Genomic DNA, 18,752 nt, shown 5'->3' on the forward strand with positions numbered 1-18,752 from the left:
AGAGAGAGAGGAATAGCGGCGATGGAAAGAAGAGGCGACAGGGGAAGATGTCACGAGAGGCATTGTTCTGCGCAGGCAGCTAAGACGGTTTTCCGTTACACACACACACACAAACAGGTCTCTCCTGCTGTAGCGCTCTTCGCCGCGTTTGTGCTCTCAGGAACGCTCCGCCGGACGTAGCCGGCAACGTAAGGGAAAAATCATAATTGAAGGGTTCTGGCTTGCATGGTCGGTGCTCCTCCTACCGTCAGTTTCTCTTTCGCGTCCCCATAGGAACGATGCGCACGAAACAGATCAGAAGGGAAGCAAGACAGCGAAGAGTAATAATGGTGGGAAACTATAATAAAAGAGGGGGTCTGTTTCGCCCTGTTTGGCGTCCAAGAAGCACCAACGACTTAATACCCGAAAAAGAAATCATAATAAAGGGGAGAAAGAAAACGAGAGGAAACAAACAGAAGAAAAAGATCAGGAAAAACTTCGCCCTTTTCCCGAAGCAGTCGACGGTCTTCTTTGCTTTCTTTTCGTTTGTTTCGTCGGAAACTTCCTTCACTACAAAAATAAATAATACTGATAAAATAATAATAATAAAACAAGAGAAATTACTAGAGGAAAGCAAGAGAAAGATCGAGAGAAGAGAAACAAAAAAATTCGTTTTAGGGGATGTCCCCTCCCCCGCCCCGGCCTGAGAGAGGGAGAGAGACTCCGAAGAAGAAAGAAAGGGTGTGACCCTCCATCCTAGTAAAAAAAAAAACACGTATCAACAACAACAACAAGCATATTGCCATGTAACACGTCGTCTCAGCATCGAAGTAGCGCTTCCACGAGAAGTGGAGACCTGCATACGTGACTCTTGACCGTCGGCAGCACAAAGAACACTGTTCACTGAAAAGGGCGAAATTCCTTAACCCAGGCGTTAAAGAAAAAACAGGAAAGGAAAGGGGGAATTCGAACAGAAGAGAGAGAGAGAAGTAACGCCGAGGTCAACGACAACTCTGCATCTGCCAAATAAAATACCTACCCTTTTTCCTCGAAGTATCGTGTGCGGGAGAAGAGTATGCCAAATGATTGAAAGTTGAAGAGAAGGAGAAAATAAAAATAAGAGCATTTCGACTTCATTTACCTTTTCCTTTATTTATCATTATATATCCATTTTCGATTTTGATGTATTAAAGATACTCTTATTCCTTTTTTGAGCAATATGGCGCTGAGACAAAAAAAGTATTTGCACAGGAAACGGTAGGCGCGAGTTTCAGAAAAACAAAAGCAAAACTGTGAGGTGTTTCTCACACAGCGAGGAGCACAACATACGGCAGGATGAAGTATGTCCACGGTAGCGGAGACACACATTCACCTGCTCACTCCTCCGCTGCTGCTTGCTACACCGGCGCGGATACCATCCAGAAAAAAAAAAACAAATCCTGCACTTCTTCAATACACTTCTGCTTTTTCCTCCTCTGCCCTCTGAAAAAAAAAAAGAGGGCGGCGTTTTTCATATATCTCTCCCTTCTTCACCAGCTTTGCCCACCACGACGTGCAGTAGGGTGAGAGGAATTCAAGAAGTGAAAAATGGGAGAAAGAAAAGCGTGAAATCACGAGAAGGAAAAAGAGAAAGAAAGAAAGAAAATACCACCCTGTTCATTTCATCTTCGCGCGTGTGATGATGATGACAAATTATCACCTTTTCTATTGAGAGAAAAACAAAGACGGCGATGACGAGAGGGACTTTACTCTCGCGAGAAGGACGTAGGCCGTTAAATCCGACGAAAAGCTCAATCAAACAAAAAAAAAAAAGCGCTGTGCGTCTCATAGGAAAACAGCCTTTCTGGTCTTGTCATTGTCCGTAAGTGTTTCGCTCTTTTCTTATTAAAAGAAGGGAAGAGAGAAAGAAAGACGTGGAGGGAAGGCCAAGCGGTTACGCGGACTCCGTGCACGTCTTCTCTTTCCACGAGAAATGGCGTGCCCTCTTTCCTCTTCTTTCTCTTCTTTCTCTTCTCCTCGGTACTTCGTTTGTAGAACGTGGCCGTGATCGCCGGCGGGCAGCGGCTGCGCCACCTCTTCTTCTTCCTATGGCGTTGGTCAAGAGAACCACGAACGAAAAACCGGCGATCAATCATGGACGGAGATTCAAAACAAACCAGCAAGAATACACGAACGGTGACAGGTACCTGAGTACCAGCAAACAACGGGCGCATGTGAGGAAGAGCATGTAAAACAAAAAAAAAATCAGAGACTTAAAAAAAAAGGCATTGAGGAAATGATTGATCAGTTCACCGTCTTTCAGTGGGGGATGCGAACTGGAAAGACCCACCACAACCTCCCATTAAAATAGAAAACATACATATATATATGTGAGCGAACGGAAAAAAGAGGAGGGAGGGGAGGTTTTTTCGAATATGCTAAGTTTGTAAGGAGTGCGTTTGCGCTAGCGGCGACGAAAGGCAAGGAGGAAATCATAAATAGTTAAGAGGAGGGAGACCACATAATAATAATAATAATAAAAAGATCGAAAAAAGGAAACGAAGGCGAGTTGGCGGCTTGGTGCGGCAACGAGAGTGTTTCTTGATTAAACAGCGAGCCACGAAGTGCATTATCTACAAGAAAAAGAAAATAAGTTTCACTTCGCGGCATCATTGCCGACATCGAGTCGCCTCTTCAAAATCCGTTTCTGCTACTTGCCAAATGCTGCAAAAAAAAAAGGAATAAAAGTGAGAGCGTATGTGCATCTTTGTTCCTTTCTTTCAAATAGGTCTCGAACCACGACGGAGATCCGTTACAGGTAGGCGCCCGGAAACCTTTCGCTTGTCCTCCTCCCCTTTTCACCCAACGTGATCAAGCGACTCTAAGAGGATATTTCTAGAGAAAAGCCAAAACGAACGGCCGACCAGCGTTGAAAACAACACGCACACACACACACACCCGCGACAGCAGCGGCAACGGCGGTCAGAGAACACCACCGGCACCTTACTTGATAGGGTTGAAGGGGCCAAAGCACTCGTAGTGAATGCGGTCGTCGCCGACGTTCTGGCTCTGCAGCTGCTTCTCGACGTTCTTCATGAAGCCGTCGGGGCCGACGAAGTAGTACTGCGTGGCGGGGTTGGCACAGAAGTCGGGGATCTTGCTGATGTCGATGTGGCCCTGGAAGTCGTAGTCGACGCCCTGCTTGTCCGCCGGCGTGACCTCGGACAGCCAGTTGTAGATCTTGAGCTGTGGCAGCGTGGCGGCCTTCGTCTCCTTCACCTCGTCCGCGAAGGCACGCACACGCTTGCTGTGCGCGGCGTGGACCCAGTAGAGGGGGTTGGTGGCCTTCGTCACGGCGAGGCTGCGCAGCATGCTCAGCATGGGCGTGAGACCAACGCCGCCGGAGATGAGAGCGATCGGGGTGGTGGTGTCCTTGGGGAGGTCCAGGAAGAAGTCGCCGTAGGGCGGTGCGAGCTGCAACTCGTCCCCGACGTTCACAATGTCGGTCATGTAGCGCGAGACCTGGCCCTGGTCGTGGCGCTTGATCGCGACCTCGTAGTACTCGTGGCTGGGCGGCGACACGATGGAGTACTGACGGATCTCCTGGTAAGGCATGGACGGGTGGCGCACGAAGATGGAGAGGTAGCGGCCAGGCTCATGCGCAGCGATGGGCTTGCCGTCGGCCGGCACCAACTTGAAGCGCGTGATTGCGTCGCTCTCTCTATGCTTGTCCGCCACGCGGAACGCGCGCGTCGGCCGCCAGCCACCCGGGCTGGACTCCACCTCCGCGTAGATCTGCTCCTCGCGTGTGATGAAGATCTGCGCCAGCTGCTCGTACGCCTTGCCCCACTCGTCCAGCACGTCCTGGCCGGGGTTCAGCTCCGCCTCGATCGTCTTCAGCAGGTTGTAGCCGACGATCTGGTACTGGGCTGGCTTGATGTTGAAGGCTGCGTGCTTGTGCGCGATCTTCTCCACGGCGGGTCCGAGCGCTCCGAGGTCGCGCAGGTGCGTCGCGTACGCCACAACGGAGTTGAAGAGCGCCGTCGGCTGCGCGAGGTTACGCTGGTGCGCCATGATGAAGACATCTTTCAACTCGGGGTTGTTGGTGAACATGCGCTTGTAGAAGGATGCAGCCAGCTGCGGACCCACGGCTGCCACAGCAGGCGCCGTGGCCTCCACGACCTGAATCGTCTTCTCCGCGAGCGGCATGACAACGACGGTGGATGTGGTGTTAAAAGCAAAGAAATGAAAAATGAATGTGGCGTATGAAAAAGAGAGGATTTTTTTTTTTGAAGAGAGATGTTATCGCTATGAAGGAGAGATGGTAGGTAAACGATCAGGCAGTTAAAATCTTCCGTTTTTGCCGGTTGTTGCGAGGACGGAATGAATGGCAGAGGAAGGGACCAGGAGGAGCGGAGGATGGACGGTGGCGTGCGATGGATCGCGGTGCGTCATCGGGAGGCGGTACATGGGTGGGGGCGGGGGCGGGGAAACAATAGTAGTAATACATCAGCACGGAACCTTGTCGCACGTACGCACCCTCTTGATCCCAGAAGTGGAAGTGGCAGTTGAATCGCAAACAGTTGATGAAAAAAAAAGAAGAAATATTTTCTGTTCTGCTTAATGATGAGGTGAGAAGCATCACCGCATTTCAAGGGTCCCCTCCGCAGGGTGCAGATCGTCGTCGTTCCATGTGCCGAAATAGCAACAACAGGTTGAGGGGGAGAGGAAGAGAGAAGACGTGCGTAGGACAGTAACGTGGCAGCACACCGAATCTCCTTCAAAAAGGGGACGTTCCTTTCTTTCGTCTTATACGGCGATGGAGAGGTGCGGTTGAACTCAAACGTTTTGGCTCGGCAAAAGAGAACAACAGAGTTAAGGTGTGTCAGACCTCGAGCGTGTTCGCGACTCCCGCACAACGTCCGTCACGGACGACGGCTCACGTGCCACGTGCTCGGCGTGAAATCCAATGTTCTGCCGAATGTACTGCCGTGCCCCCGCCTCCACTGCCGCCGCGTCGACCTCGCCAGCCGTGAGGCCGATCGTCATGAGTCGACGCAGCTCTACCTCCAAGTTGTCATGCGCACAGCGCAGCGCCATGCCGGTGTAGCGCAGACTGGCCGCGGCTTTCTGGGCGGCGCGGTCGGTCTCATCCAGCTTCCCCAGCACGCTTTCGTAGAGCGCGAGTTTCGTCTGCTCTGCCTTGGCAAGTCGAAGCCGTGCGTGCAGCAGCTCCTGCTTTAGGCGTTGGACTTGCTGATCGGCGGCCGCTGACGAGACGGAGTAACGCCGACGTGGCCGCTCTGTCGGCGGTACGGATGAGGAGTCCGCCTGCTGCTGCGGCTGCGGTACATCGTGCGCTGACGTCGCGTCTGCCCCGTTGTCTTCGCCAACGGATGACGACGCAGGTGTGTTGGGCTTCGCCTCCACTGGGGCAACTGGGGCAGCGCCGCTACTCCGCTGCGATGGGAAGTGAGCGCTCGCGGTCGGCGCGACAGGGACCCGTTTCCCGGTGCGGCGCCGCTTTGCGACGAAGAGGGCCCGTGTCGGTGCACCGAGCGTGCTCGTCAGGCGAACGCCGGTCAGCGTTGCCAGCGCAGTGCGGTGTGTGGAGGTGCGCGTGCCGGCTGTGCCTGCCGTGGCGGAGGTGGTGAGGCAGCGACACAGCATCGAGCAGGCGAGTGCGCTGCGGAGCGTCATCGTACCGACGGAGCTGAGCGACGACATGCTGTGGAGTGACGCTGGTGTGAGCACGGAAAGAGAAAAAACAAAAAATGGATGCCACGAATGGTGAAGCGTTAGCTTTTGAGTCTGATCGCAGACTTCTAGCGCGCTCACGGTACTCCTGCTTCCTTTGTTTTTCAGCGTATGTAAGAAGAAGAGGAGGAGCGAGAGGAAAGAGCTGTCACTATAGAAGTATGAAAGAGCACCATTGAAGGAAGCGGAATACTGAGGCGGCGCGTATCGGCCACGTTCAGCTCGGTGTTTCGCTTTTGCGAGCCGTACACAATCAGAAAAGAAGTCCGAGCCCAAACGTTGCCCACACACATACACACACAAAATATCACCGTCGCGGCGTCGCTTCGATTCTTCTGCGTCGATTCCAGCATGACGCTGGCCTTGAAGTTGTAGGCGATGAAACGCGGCGGCAGGACCAAAAATCTCCCCTTCCGCTTCTCCCTTTCCCTCCACAGAGGCGTAACCTTCGCTTTCGCGGACTGCGGTGCCTCACTCTCGTTTCAAGCCCCCCTTTTGTCGTGTTTTTTTTTAAAAGATATTTCCTTCGGTTTTGATTGCCCAGTTGCAGAGTGCACCGCATTGATGAGCGTGTGCGATACGGCGTCTGACCGCTTCAGCAGGCTATACAAGCTTCACCCCGCCGTCTTTGTACTCGATGGCGAGCGGGTTGTTGTCCCTTTCTCCCTCCTGGCCGACTACTGAGCGGGTAGAAGAAAGCCGAAGATAATGAAGCACGAAAATAATAATAATACAAAGACAGCCTGCACAGCGATAGTAGCATCAATACGTCTGGAGAAAATAAACGGTGTGACGACACACACACTTGAGCGAGCAAGAAAAGGAACCTCTCCTACCTCAGCGAGAGAAAACGAGAAAGGCAATGACTAACGTACGCTGTCAAAGCTGGAACGAGCTTTCGTACGGTATTCAGAGGCGAGCATAAAGTAAAACAAAAATACGGTGACACACGTCGAAGACTCACCCGCGCCCGACTCGTCGCACTTCGTTTGATATCGCTCCCCCTCCTCTCTCTATGCAGCTCGTCTTTCGTCTTCACAAGAGCATGCATCGGTGGTAGCCTGCGCCGACCCTTCACGCCGCCAACCTGCTGGGCTTTCTGGCCGCCATCCCCGTTTCAATTGTTTCCGTGTTGGCGCTAATGTACGCAGCTGCGAACACAACGGGCGAGGGGGGGGGGGGGTATGGGTCAGCACGATGGGGAAAAGGAAAAATACAAAGAAGAACCCTCCCAAATCGGAAGTAATAAATGTGGAAGCACACTAAAGTAACAGTAGAAAATAGAGGGGGGGGGGGGAAGAGTCTTCTATGGACAAGGGGAAGAAAGACACGTGTGTGTGCACGCACACACACACACACACCGACGTCGACTCTCCTCCTCCCCCTGTCTCTTTCTATGAGTGCGTGAATTTACGATGGTGTGCGTACATGCTCAACCTCTTTGTTTTGTAAGTGTTGTCGTGTGGGGGCACTTTGAAGAAGAAAAAAAGAAACCACACGCACACGCACACGCACACACACAGGCTCTGACCTCAAGGCGCTGTGTATCACAACACGCAAAATGAAAATGAAGCAAGAAGGGGTAGGACGGCTCCCTCCCTTGCTTTGTGTCTCTCAGCGCTGACATCATCAGAAAAGGATGTGGCGAGGAGGTGCACGGAAACGTCCTGTTGGTGCCTCTATATGGGCGAACGTGTCCTCGAACCGCCAACGCCGGTATTTGATCACGAAATGGCGTCGAGCCGAGCCTTCTCCGTCTTCGCCAATTTGGGCGGCGGCGCCAGCGGGAAGCCGTTCCCATCCCCCACACGCGGTGCTTTGAAGTCGACCGTACCCACAGACCCGGCAGACACCGACGAGGTCGCGCCTTCCTCACTTCTGCGACCCTCCGCTGCCTTCTCCGGCGTCGTCACCACCGGCTTCTTGCACGCCACCCCGAGGTAGCTCTTCTCGACCTCCCTGATTGTCTGCCGCTGACTCCGCATCACCTCCAGCGAGGGCGTGTGCGGCTGCATGTAGCACTCCCGGCAGGTGGCGATGTACATGTCCGCACCGCCAATCAGTTCCAGCTGCTCCGCGTGCACCGTGCGGCGCGTGAAGCTGGCCGGGCGCTCGTGGCATATCATGCACACCGCCGACAGCTTGTCCACCGATTCGCAGTACGGAATCAGCTCACAGATCTGTCCGAACGGCCTGCGACGGTAATCGCCATCCAGCGCAGAGACCATGACGATCTTGCCGGCATCCGCGGCCGTGTTGCAGAAGTCCACCAGGTCGCAGAAGAACTGCCCCTCATCAATCGCGAGCACGTCGAACTTTCTCCACTTCTCCTGCACCTCCAACAGCTTCGTCACGGCTGCCTGCGCGCGCAAGGTCACCTGATCGTGCGAGGCGATGTTGCGCACGTCGTAGCGGGTGTCCTTGGAGTACTTGATGACGAAGCAGCTGTGATGAGCGTGGATCTCGCGCTTAACCCGGCGCATCAGCTCCGTCGTCTTGCCGGCGAACATCGGGCCGATCACCAGTTCAATACGTCCACGGAACATGACTCTTGGTAAGAAAAGTTTGGGAGGAAAAGAAAAAGGAAATGTACGAGGGAGCTCGAGAGGGAGAGAAGAGACGAGTGGAAATCCGAACTCGACGGCGAGGTGCGCGGTGCGACGGTGATGAGGAGTGTAGCCTCTGCGATGGTGAAGTCGGACGTTGCGTGAAAAAAAAAAAAGAAGAGGAGCGACGGCGGGTGAGAAACGGTTGGAGGGTACGCATCGCGGCTTTTTTCTTTTCACTTCACTTCTCTTGCATCCAGGAACAAACACGACACCAGCTGAAACCCGTCTCCGGAACGCTACGCCACGGGCGTGAACGCGTACGAGAGCGGATGCGATGTGGTGGCGGGCACGGTGCCTCTGTCAGTGCAGAGGTTTTATCTTCCCCCCCCCTCCCCCCTCCTCCGGGGAGGGCGGCAAGAGAGCTGCCACCAGATAATGGGTCGCCTCTACCTCGCAGACAACAGCGACCGAGCACCGTTCATTCTTCTCTTTTCTTTTCTTCTTCTGCTGCGGCCCACGATATACGCGACAAGGCGTGCCATCCACGCACAGATGTACAAAAGGAGAGGAGGAGAATAACACGATGCATAAGAGAGGGAGAGGGCAAACAGAACAGTGGATCTAGAAACAGAGACTACACAAGGGTAGGAAATCAATCATACAGCGATCTAATTGTGAGAAAAGAAAAGAAGAAAAGAAAAAGAAAGCCAAAAGAAAACAAAACACCAACTTAGAGAAGGCAACGAAGAGCGCGACGCGCAACATCGTGTGGATGCTCAACAAGAGACGCAGTAAGGAATAGCAACAAATGAAAAACAAGGATACAGAGAGTGTATATAATATAATGCCGTGGTTTTGCCGCGCCACGGCAAATTCGTACCTCCGCAAAAAAGCGCCAGAGGGAACACGAAAACGCGCTTCAACGCTTTTTTGTTGTTGTGCCGTTTTAAAGCCGCCTGCGATACTGCTTGTGCGTCTGCGAGGTGGACAGAGACGTCGGGCCGCCCGCGTCTGCCGTGCTCGTCGCCACGCGAGGGTGGCCGCTGGTCACCCGCGCCACACTGGTGGCGCCCGCCGCGGCAGGAGCCGACAAAGTTGCACTCCCACTTGCTGTGCTGCTCCGAAGAAATGGGTTCGACTTCGCCGTGGACGCTGCTGCTGCTGCCGTCGTTGTAGCTGCCGTTGTCGTGGACAGATTAGAGCGGCGTGGGGCGTTTGCATTCGAGCCCACAGACGAAGAATTCGCGTTGATGTTGCTGCGGCTGTTGGGCGCCGTCGCTGCAGCTCCTGTGGCGGCCGCCCCGCCCCCTGTGCGTCGCTGCGGCAACTCACGATTCCGCCGTTCTTTTTTTGCCTCCGTCTGGCTCGCGTTGGCGGCCCCGCAAGACGTCGGTGGGAGGCCGCCGCCGCCTCCGCTGCTCTGCGCCGTCGTTGCCGCTGCCGCTGCTGTGTTGCTGCGCATGTACGCGGTGGCGCTTGCCTGGCGATGAAAGTCCAGCCGCGGCGCCGCGTCCACTTTAGCTTTCCCGCCGGAGCCGATCACCGTCGGGCTGGCGTGGAGGGCCGCCGCAGCCGCCGTGGCGGTACTGTTACTGCTGCACTTGTCCGATGAGGGGCTTTCCCACTTCGGCGTGTCGCGCTGCGCTGTGGCGGTGGCGGTGGCGGCGGCCGCGTCGTCGTCACTGCAGCCAGCACCTGGGCTTCCCCGTTCCCCCAGCACCGGCGTAGACCGCGTGCGCGCGAAGGGCGAATCGCTGAGCTGCTGCTGCTGCTGTCTCACAATACGCGTCGGTGCGTGCGTGCTGGGATTGGTATGGTGGCTGCTCGTGTGGTGGGAGTTGCTGTGGCAGCTGGCGGTGCGCGTACATGCCGCCGCACTGTCTGCTGTGCGACCACCCTCGCCGGCACCCGCATCGCTGTTACTACCATTGAGGCCGTTTTCCAGCGTCTCTAGCATCAGTAAGAGCAGGCTGGAGAGGTGGGCGGAGAGCTGCTGGTGGTCCATCGCGGCGCGCGACACCGTGGCGGATAGCGCGCCTTTGCGGTGTCCACTGCGCCGCGACCCGCGTCCGCTGCCGTTGCTACCGTTGTCCTCCACCGCCGGCGCGGTCGAGCTGGCAGAACCGTTGTAGATTCCACTGCCGCTGTTGTTGATGCTGCTGCTGCCCCTCGCTGCCGCGTTCATCTCCATGCCCATCGTATTCATGGTGCGCTGCAACTTGCGCAGACACTGCTGGAGGTTTGTGTTGCTGTTCGTCAGCACAACGAGCGACTCCCGCGCCACGTCATCCTTCTCCGCCTCTTCGTTCTGCAGGCGAGAGGGCGAGTCGGGCGACGCAACGGGTGGGTGCGGGTCCGACTGCCACTTCTTCTCCTTCTCCTCCATACGGATGAGCTGCTTCACGAGGAGGTCGAAGTCGTGCTTCTTGGCGCGCAGCTCCTGCTGGGCGGACTCTAGTTCGCGCTGCATGGCGGCCTGGATGTTGGACAAGTCATTCATGTCCGTCTCCATCTCCTTCACTTGTCGCGCCAGTGCGGTGCGGTCTTCTTTCGCCAGTCGCAGCGCCTCACGCAGCGCGGATTCCTCCTTCCTGGAGTCCCCCCCAGCCACCGCCGTCGCAGCGGTGAGCTGTGCCCGCAGCCGCTTCGACTCCGCTTCCGCCTCCACCACGCGAGCGGCCAACGCCGCCAACGCCGCCTGCACCTCCTCGGCTGACTTCGCCTTCTCCGCCTCGGCAGCCGCTGTCGTGGCACGCAGCGTGGCCTCCAGCCGTCGCACCTTCTCCGCCAGCGCGCCCTCCGACGTGGCCGCGGCGGTCTGCGCCGCCGTCCGCTGATCCTCCGCCGTGGCGAGGCGTGCGGCCAGCTGCTCCTTCGCCAGGCGCACCTCCGCGCAGCGCGCCGTCAGCTCGCTCAGCGTCTGCTGCAGCTGCTCCCGCTCCTGCTGCGCTTCGGTCAGGCGCCGCGTCGCGCGCTGACACTCCTCTGCGTGCCGGTGTGCGGCGGCCTCGGCGGTCGTGACGCGCATAATAAGCTGTTCGACGCGGCCGACGACGGAGTTGGCCTTACTCGGCGAGCCGGTGCCTGCCGGGGAAGAGTCAGGAAACACGGTCGTCAGGCGTGCCGAGATCTGCTGAAGTTGGCTCACCGCCGCCTCCAGCTTTGTCGCGTGTGCGTGCTGCGTCTCGGCACGCATCGCGGCCAGTGCGGCGGTGGCACGTTGCTCCGCCTCGCTGATCGCTCGCTGCGCATCCGCAGCGGCCGTCGCGTCCTTCCTGGCCGACTCGCCACGCATGCGCAGGTACTCCTGGACAAAGGTGCAGCTGCCGCCCTCGCTGAGCTTCCTGTTGATCTCCGCCGTCACGGCGTCGCCAGTGCGCGCGTTGGCGTAGTAGGCTAGCTCCACGTCCACGTGCAGGGCGGAGGACGAGCCGCTGTTGCTGCCCTCGGAGAACACACAGCTCTTTACCTGGACGGGAATCGCACCGCCGGTGCAGCCGGCGTAGGCGAGCACCAGGGCGTGCAACACGCGCCTCTCCTGCGCGTTCTGCAGGAGTGTCGACGCGATGCGAGGCGCAGATGCACAGGAAGAGTAAGACAGGGGAATATCAAACGAGCACACGGCGAGGTGCACATCCATCTTCTCATCGGCCTGTGCGCGTAGCACGGCCTCGGTGACGCTATCCTTTGCTTTGTTGAGGTCGTCCAGTGATTGCGCGAGCCGATCTTTCAGTGCTTCTATTTCCTGCTTGAGGTTTCGCTCCGCTGCGGCAGCGGCGTCGACCACGGCGCTCTTCGCGTGCTCCAGGACGCGTGCCTGCGACGACTTCAAACTCAGCGCCTTCTGCGCGGCTTGCGTCTCCTGCTGGGCCGCTTGCAGGGCTTCATAAAGCTCCGTCACGGTGCGCTCCGTCTCGTGCAACGTGACGTCGACGTCCTTATCGAGAACCTCGCGTTCGCGGTCGCGGCGCTCGACGGACTCCTCCACGGCGCGCAGCTTCCGGCGCAGGTCGCCGACTTCCTCCTCCTTTTCCGCCAGCGTTGCTTGCAGCTCCCGCACACGGACAGCGTTGCGGTCCGGCGGCGTCGTCGCGGCCAGCTCTGCCTTCACCTTCTCCAGAAACGTCATCACCTCTGGGTAGTCGTGGCTGAGCAAAAGGAAGTCGATCTCGTCCTCCTTTACGCGCGAGGAGTGGCGGATGTCCAGCTCCACGCTGACCGCCTCGGCGTGGGTGCGCACCTCGACGCTGGTCAGGTACCCGTACGGGACGTGCAGCATCGTCGAGACGGAGCGCAGAAAGGCGTCCTTGAAGGACTCGGCCGAGAAGACCTGCCCGTCGACGAAGCGCTGACCACCGAGGAGGCGGTAGTGGTGGGTGACGACGAGGCGGTCGCTGCTCGTCTCACCGCCGCAGCGGTGTCCCGCCGACCCCGCCGCCGCAGGGGCGGAGTTCATGCGAACGAAGCGGGCGCTGCCGCGAGCCCGGGTAGCAGGGGTCACTGCCGCCGCCGCCGTCGTCGTACCCGCGGTGGTGGACGCTCGTGCCGTCTTCGTCTCCTCTTCCAGCGCCGCCAGCAGCTGTTCCTTTGAGTTCAGCAGCCCACGCATCGCCAGCAGCTCATCGTCGCGGCGCTGCAACGTTAGCGTCGACACGAGGTGCTGCTGCTCCAACAGTGCGAGGGCGGCCGCCGCGTCCTTCGCCTCCGTTGTTGCCTTCATCAGTTGACGCTCCAAGTCCCGCATTCGTCGTTGCGCCTCGCGCAGTTCCTTCGCGGTGCCGGGCAGGAAGCAGCTGTCCTCCTCGGTCGTGACACCGCCGTCCGTCGCACCCGACTTCGTCCGGACGTGGCGTGCCCGCGCCTTTTCCTTCCACTCTGCCAGCTCCTTCTCGAGTGCTTGAATGGTCAGCTGGTGCCTCGCCTCGTTGGTGCATGCCGCCTGTAGAGAGGCCTGCAGCTGCTGTACCGCCTCGCGTACGCTGTCCATCGAGGCGGCCGGTGCCGCGACGGTGGGCGAGGCCTTCTGAGTACTGCCGGCGGTCTTCACAGGAGTGCTGCCTGCGGGGCTTCGCAGGTTTGCGTCCCCCCTCGCGCGCAGTCCGCGACTCGGCGCCGTCAGGTCCGCCAACTCCTGCAGAAAGGCGTCCATCGCGGCTGTCTTGGCTTCCATTGTTTTGAAGACCGCCTCCTTGTACTTGCGCTCCTGCGCGAGGGCCTTAAGGGAGGCGATGTCCGCGACGTGAGTCTCGTAGTGCTTCATCAGCGCCTGATTGTCCTCTTCCATGCAGCGGTAGTACGCTTCGAGCTGCTTCGCGAAGGGCTCGGCGGAGCGGTCGGCTGTGGGAGGAGTAGCAGCAGCAGCAGCGGCGGAGGCCGACGATGAGGCCGACGCGTTAATCATGGGCTTGGCGGAGGGGGAGGCCTGCGGACGTGGTACGTGTGAGATATGCGCTGCGGCGCGGGCAGCGGCGGCCGACGACGATGACGTGCCGGAGGAGATCGGCGCTGAGTCGTAGCGCTTCAGCTTTCGATTCTCCATCGTGAGGTCCAAAAGGAAAAGTAAAAAAAAAAGAGTAGATAAGAGCAGTAAAAGAAGATCTAAGAAAAACCACAAACGCGTCAAATTTGCTGATGCATACAAAACTAAATGTGTCTTCTCGTTACGCGTGGCATCAAATATATATAAAGGGAGAAAGAGCTCCTCCGAAGGAGAAGGAAGAGCCTTTGTGCGTATACGTCCCAACAGGCCTTACGAGAGACGTCGTTATGTGGCAAACAACAAAACAACAACAACAAGAAGAAGAAAAGAGTAAGGATTGGAGAGGGTGAGCGAGATCAGCGGCAGATACGGTAGAGGCTTTGAAATGGAGTAACGTTTTACATTAGTTTTCTTTTCAAACGTCGGCACGGCCCTCTTCGCGCGCTTGTGATGCGTAGCACCGCTACCCAGCAGCTGAAAAGGACCGTCCCCCACACCCAAAACCTCAAAAGACACCTACGGGTGCTGAAGTCTTCCACAACCACTCCCCTCTTTCCCCTTGCATTTCCAGGACTCTCGAAGCAGCCGCTTCATCCTGCCGAGGTGTCTCAGAAGACGACGAGGCCCAACATCGGCTGTGCCCAGCAGTGAGCCGGTGGAAGAGCGAAAAGAAAAGTGCAGTTGGAAGTCCGTCTTCGGATATATATATGTATTTGTCTTGTGCTTCTTCGGCGACGTCAACTATTGAAATTGATGATGCACAGACGGGAGGAACAACAACAAACAAAAAAAAAAATGCAGACGAACACTTCACCACCACCGTACCGAAGAGAAGACCCACGAGACAGAAACAAAAAAGGGCCAACGCTGAAGAGTAGGATTTGAATCTAACAGCAAAAACACACATACACATAGACAAATACAAGACGATGAAAAACCCCACACATAAGTTTCCTCTACAGCCTTTTTTCTTCTATTTTAAATACTGTTCTCCGGATCTCTGGAACGTGAGGCGTGAACGATGTCACGAGTTTCGTCAACGAGTCAATGACAGCAACCAACCAAACAAACACACACACACACACACAGCTAACAAAGAAAGTGAACTATAGCGGGGTACTTTTAAAGTTACAATTATTCCACCCAACATCACAACGACGCCGACAGCAAAAACGAGACCTCTAACAAATCAACAGAAAACAAAAGTAAGAAGAAAAGGAAAAAAAAATATCGCTGTTCGGTGTGTTCCGCAATAGCGGGGACGCAAGAAAATGCGAGTTGCAAATCGTGTGACGCCGTTCTCCCCTTCCTCCCCTCCCTCATCTGCTGCAACCACAGCGGGTCAACGCAGGATCCTCTAGACCGAAAGAGAACACCCCCAAAAAGAGCGGAGTGGCGGGCCGCACTTCGGCGTACGCAACGCAGCCGGCGTCTGGGTGAGAGAAAGCAGCAAAACCAGTAAAGCTGCAACGCACAAATGCGAAGTACCCAATAAAAGAGAAGAGAAAAGAGAGGATTCGGCTGCGAGCTACAACAACCGGAAAAACAACAACAACACAAGAACGAAAAAGCCCACGTGCAGCGAACGGCGTGCGACACAACTGTGACAATGAAAAAGGCAGAAGATAGAAAAGGAGGGGAGAGGGGAGAGGGGGTGAGGAAGGTCTCAGCACGCATACAAACTGCAAGGGTTATAAATGCAAGCGTCAAGAGAGTAGCCCTCCTCCCTCCTCCCTCTTCCTCCCCAAGAAGAAAAAAGAAGAAAAAAGGCCATTCATTTGCCGAGTTGGCATAGAATAGATCTGTCGAAGCAGACATCGATACTCCCTCCCTTTCCCTCCCTCTCCCTCCTTCCTTTGCATGACCGCTGCGACATACTGGGATCTATTAATCTCTATCTACATAGCACAAATAGGGTAGGATATAGAACAGGGGGATAAAAAAATTAATATATATATAAAACCAGAAGAGATAGTTCGTACAGGATCCCTCACAAATGGGGGAAGCAATGGTAAAACCCGAAGAAAAAAGGAAAGAGAAAAAGTGGAGAATATATATATATATATCCTGTACTCGGACAATCAGCTATGTTGAGGGAGTAAAGCACACACACACACATACACAGACAATACAGTTAAAGAGAGGAGAGCGAAAGCAAGATGCCAATGTCAACGACCACCACTGCCATCACAGCACGAAGAAAGAAAAGGTAACCTCTACTTCTTTGCGGCGCCGATCGCGGCAGCCAACGCGGCGTTCTCCGCCTTCTGCGCCGCCAGCTTCGCCGAGACGCCATCCAGCGCTGCGGTGCCCGGGCTGTCCGTCGCACTGCTCTTCTGCGCTGTCAGAGGGGCCGCCGCCGCCGCCACCGCGGCGGGATCCTGACCGAGCTCGCGCAGCTGGGCACGCATCATCTCTGCTTGTTTCGTGGCCTTCTGCAGCTGCGCCTGCTGGTGCTCCACCTCCTTCTGTGTCTGTTCCGCGCGATCGTGCAGGATCGACTCGGCCACCACCTCAATCGGGACATCGTCCCCCTCATCCCCCGCGGGTTTTGCCTTCTCTTGCTTTTCATCCTCTACGGCGCTCATGCTCCTCCGCGACACCTCCGCCGACTCGGTCAGCAACTCCTCGACGGAGCGGCGGGTGCGGGCGACGCTCTCGCGCAGTTCCGCATCCTCCTCCTCCTTCACCGACCCGTTGAGATAACGGCTGGCGCTGTTCGAGGCCGGCGCGTCCGCAACGGTGCCGGCCCGCGCGCTGTTGCCGCGGCGCTGACTCGTCGGCGCGGAGGCGCGGTGGCGGTTCTCGGAGAGGTAGTGGCCCTCGGGGTACTTGGCGGGGGCGTCGGCGGTGAAGGGCGCCCCGCCCTCCGGTGCCGCGAAGTTCCAGCACTGCCACGATCCGTCCGCACTCGTCGCCCACACGTTGTACACCACCGTGCGGGTGACGGGCTGGATGGACATGTTGCCGAAGCGCTGCAGCGGACTACTGCTGCTCGTGGGCGGCTGCGCCGATCGGTGCACGACGTCTTTCGAGAAGCGGTTGGTGATCACAATCGCGTTGTCCTTGCTGCCGGACCAGATCGTCTCCTCCACCCGTTGCAGCGACACCACCGGTGTGCGGTGCGCCGTGATGACGGAGGTGATGGTCATCGAGAAGAGGTCCCACACACGAATGGCGGTGTCCTCGCTGCCCACCCAGAGCTCCGCCGTGTCCTCCAGGACCAGCATGCTGAGCACGCCGCTGCCCTGCCCGTCCAGGGTAGCGATGCAGCCCGCCTCCTTCTCGCTGCTCGCGGCCGTCTTCTTCACAGACGTCACCGTCGCGGCGGCGTCCCACACCTTCACCGTGCCGTCGTCGCTGCCCGACACGACGTAGCGGCGGCTGCTTTCGGGGTCCTTGTAGGTCGCCAGGCAGCGCACCGTGTTGCGGTGCCCGCTGTACATGCGACAAAAGTGCAGGTCGTACGCCTCCCACTGGTACACCTTCCAGTCGGCGCCGGCCGCGTAGACGAAGCCGTCCGCGGCGCACATGGCATACACGGCCGCCGTGTGCTGCGTGCATTCCCGCAGCATCTTGCGCGACGCGTGGTCGAACACGCGAAGGGTGCCGTCCGAGTAGCCTGCCCACATCCTGCTCTTCACGCTTGTCAGCGTCAGTACAGCGGCGCGGCCGATGGGTTCGATGCGGCTGACCACCATCCCACTCGGGGCGAGCCGGATCACAATGGAGCCGTCCGCTTCCCCCGTCCACACCGTCGCGTCCGGCGACATGGCCGAGCAGCGCGACTGACCGTCAAAGCGACCGGCGACGCTGACGGAGTCGCACACGGCGGTGACGTCGCGCTTCGATAAGGAGCGCATGCTTGTCGGGGCGCCGCCCTCGCTCCGGCGCAGCACCCGCCCCTTCTTCGGGGTTTTGGTGCTCGCGTTGGGAATGGCGGTGGTGGCCGCAGGGGTTTTGGACTTGCGCGATTTGCGGCTGACGGACGCGCCAGGCGACGTCGTGGCACGCGTGGATGACCGCATTGCGGGGCGATCGCTGTTTATCGTTGGCGGCATGCTGTTGCTGAATATATATATTTATATTTATCTCTCTACAGTCGTGTCTTCTCGCTGGTCTTACACTCTGAAAGTACTCTCCTCTTCGTCCTTATCAACAAAAAGAAAGAAGGGGTTAAGGAGCAGAGGTGGCTAAGCCGGTCGTGATGGGTCAAAGTGTAGCGGAACACACGTATGTGTAGACAGCGCAACGCACACACACAGACACGAAATACAAAAAGAGGTTCGAAGTAATTTTTTGGTCTCTCTTGTTGCGGTTTCTTTAAGCACGACGAAGGCGGGTACAACGAAAAGAAAGAGTTTTAGTAAATACGTTGAAAGGCGCTGTTTGTGGTGCGATAGAACTGCGCGGGGAAGAGAGGCGGACACGCGATGTGACGAAGCAGAGGGACAAAATAAGGAGAAAACAAAGAGCAGGCTTTGTCTTTTGGGGTTTTGAGGGCGTAACGCCATCGTGTTCCGTTGGCGATTCAGCTGCTCGCTTGACTAGCACAACACGATCCCACTCAGCAGCAACAGCAGCAGCAGCAGGAAACGTGATAGCTACAATACACGGTTGAGCAGTGAAGCGATAGCAAGAACAACGCACATGGACTTGGGCGCGTCATCGGCGCTCCGCTGCACGACGAAGCAGGAAGCGTTTAACGCATGCTCGAGGTAGCGGTTCATCACCATGACTGGAAACACTCCGTCAACACAAAGCACAGCCACACACACACACAGACAGCCACACGCATATATATATGCATACGTAAATCCAAGAAAAAAAAACACGAGGTACAGAAGAACGATGAAGACGACAACAACACACACCCGCGAAAAGAGAAGAGCATGCCAAACGCAACTCTGCAAAATACGGAGAAAAATATGAAGAGAAAAGTAAAGAAAGGGAGACACACACACACACACTTTGCGCTGTCCGTCAGCAGTGTTTTCAAAAGGGGTCAG

General features: G+C 56.9%; 5 protein-coding genes across 5 annotated transcripts; all 5 read right to left on the bottom strand.

Annotated features, from left to right (window-relative positions):
* Window positions 1-2,961: 2,961 nt before the first annotated feature.
* On the bottom strand, window positions 2,962-4,310 carry ABB37_06437 (bifunctional nitric oxide dioxygenase/dihydropteridine reductase 2; the record flags this gene model as incomplete). Its single annotated transcript, XM_015804759.1, has 1 exon — window positions 2,962-4,310. Exon 1 carries the CDS (start codon window positions 4,165-4,167, stop codon window positions 2,962-2,964), a length of 1,206 nt encoding a protein of 401 aa, XP_015656737.1. The 5' UTR covers window positions 4,168-4,310.
* Window positions 4,311-4,833: 523 nt separating this feature from the next.
* Window positions 4,834-5,811, bottom strand: ABB37_06438 (putative mitochondrial hypothetical protein; the record flags this gene model as incomplete). The annotated part of the gene is made up of 1 exon (XM_015804760.1): window positions 4,834-5,811. Exon 1 carries the CDS (start codon window positions 5,683-5,685, stop codon window positions 4,834-4,836), a length of 852 nt encoding a protein of 283 aa, XP_015656738.1. The 5' UTR covers window positions 5,686-5,811.
* Window positions 5,812-7,439: 1,628 nt separating this feature from the next.
* On the bottom strand, window positions 7,440-8,398 carry ABB37_06439 (putative mitochondrial thymidine kinase; the record flags this gene model as incomplete). Its single annotated transcript, XM_015804761.1, has 1 exon — window positions 7,440-8,398. Exon 1 carries the CDS (start codon window positions 8,259-8,261, stop codon window positions 7,440-7,442), a length of 822 nt encoding a protein of 273 aa, XP_015656739.1. The 5' UTR covers window positions 8,262-8,398.
* Window positions 8,399-9,210: 812 nt separating this feature from the next.
* On the bottom strand, window positions 9,211-14,013 carry ABB37_06440 (hypothetical protein; the record flags this gene model as incomplete). Its single annotated transcript, XM_015804762.1, has 1 exon — window positions 9,211-14,013. The coding sequence occupies exon 1, from the start codon at window positions 13,801-13,803 to the stop codon at window positions 9,211-9,213; it is 4,593 nt and encodes a 1,530-aa protein (XP_015656740.1). The 5' UTR covers window positions 13,804-14,013.
* Window positions 14,014-15,959: 1,946 nt separating this feature from the next.
* ABB37_06441 (hypothetical protein) lies at window positions 15,960-18,149 on the bottom strand (the record flags this gene model as incomplete). Its single annotated transcript, XM_015804763.1, has 1 exon — window positions 15,960-18,149. Exon 1 carries the CDS (start codon window positions 17,769-17,771, stop codon window positions 15,960-15,962), a length of 1,812 nt encoding a protein of 603 aa, XP_015656741.1. The 5' UTR covers window positions 17,772-18,149.
* Window positions 18,150-18,752: the final 603 nt, after the last annotated feature.

The sequence above is a fragment of the Leptomonas pyrrhocoris genome, assembly GCF_001293395.1.
Source record: "Leptomonas pyrrhocoris isolate H10 chromosome Unknown, whole genome shotgun sequence".
Lineage (NCBI taxonomy): Eukaryota > Euglenozoa > Kinetoplastea > Trypanosomatida > Trypanosomatidae > Leptomonas > Leptomonas pyrrhocoris.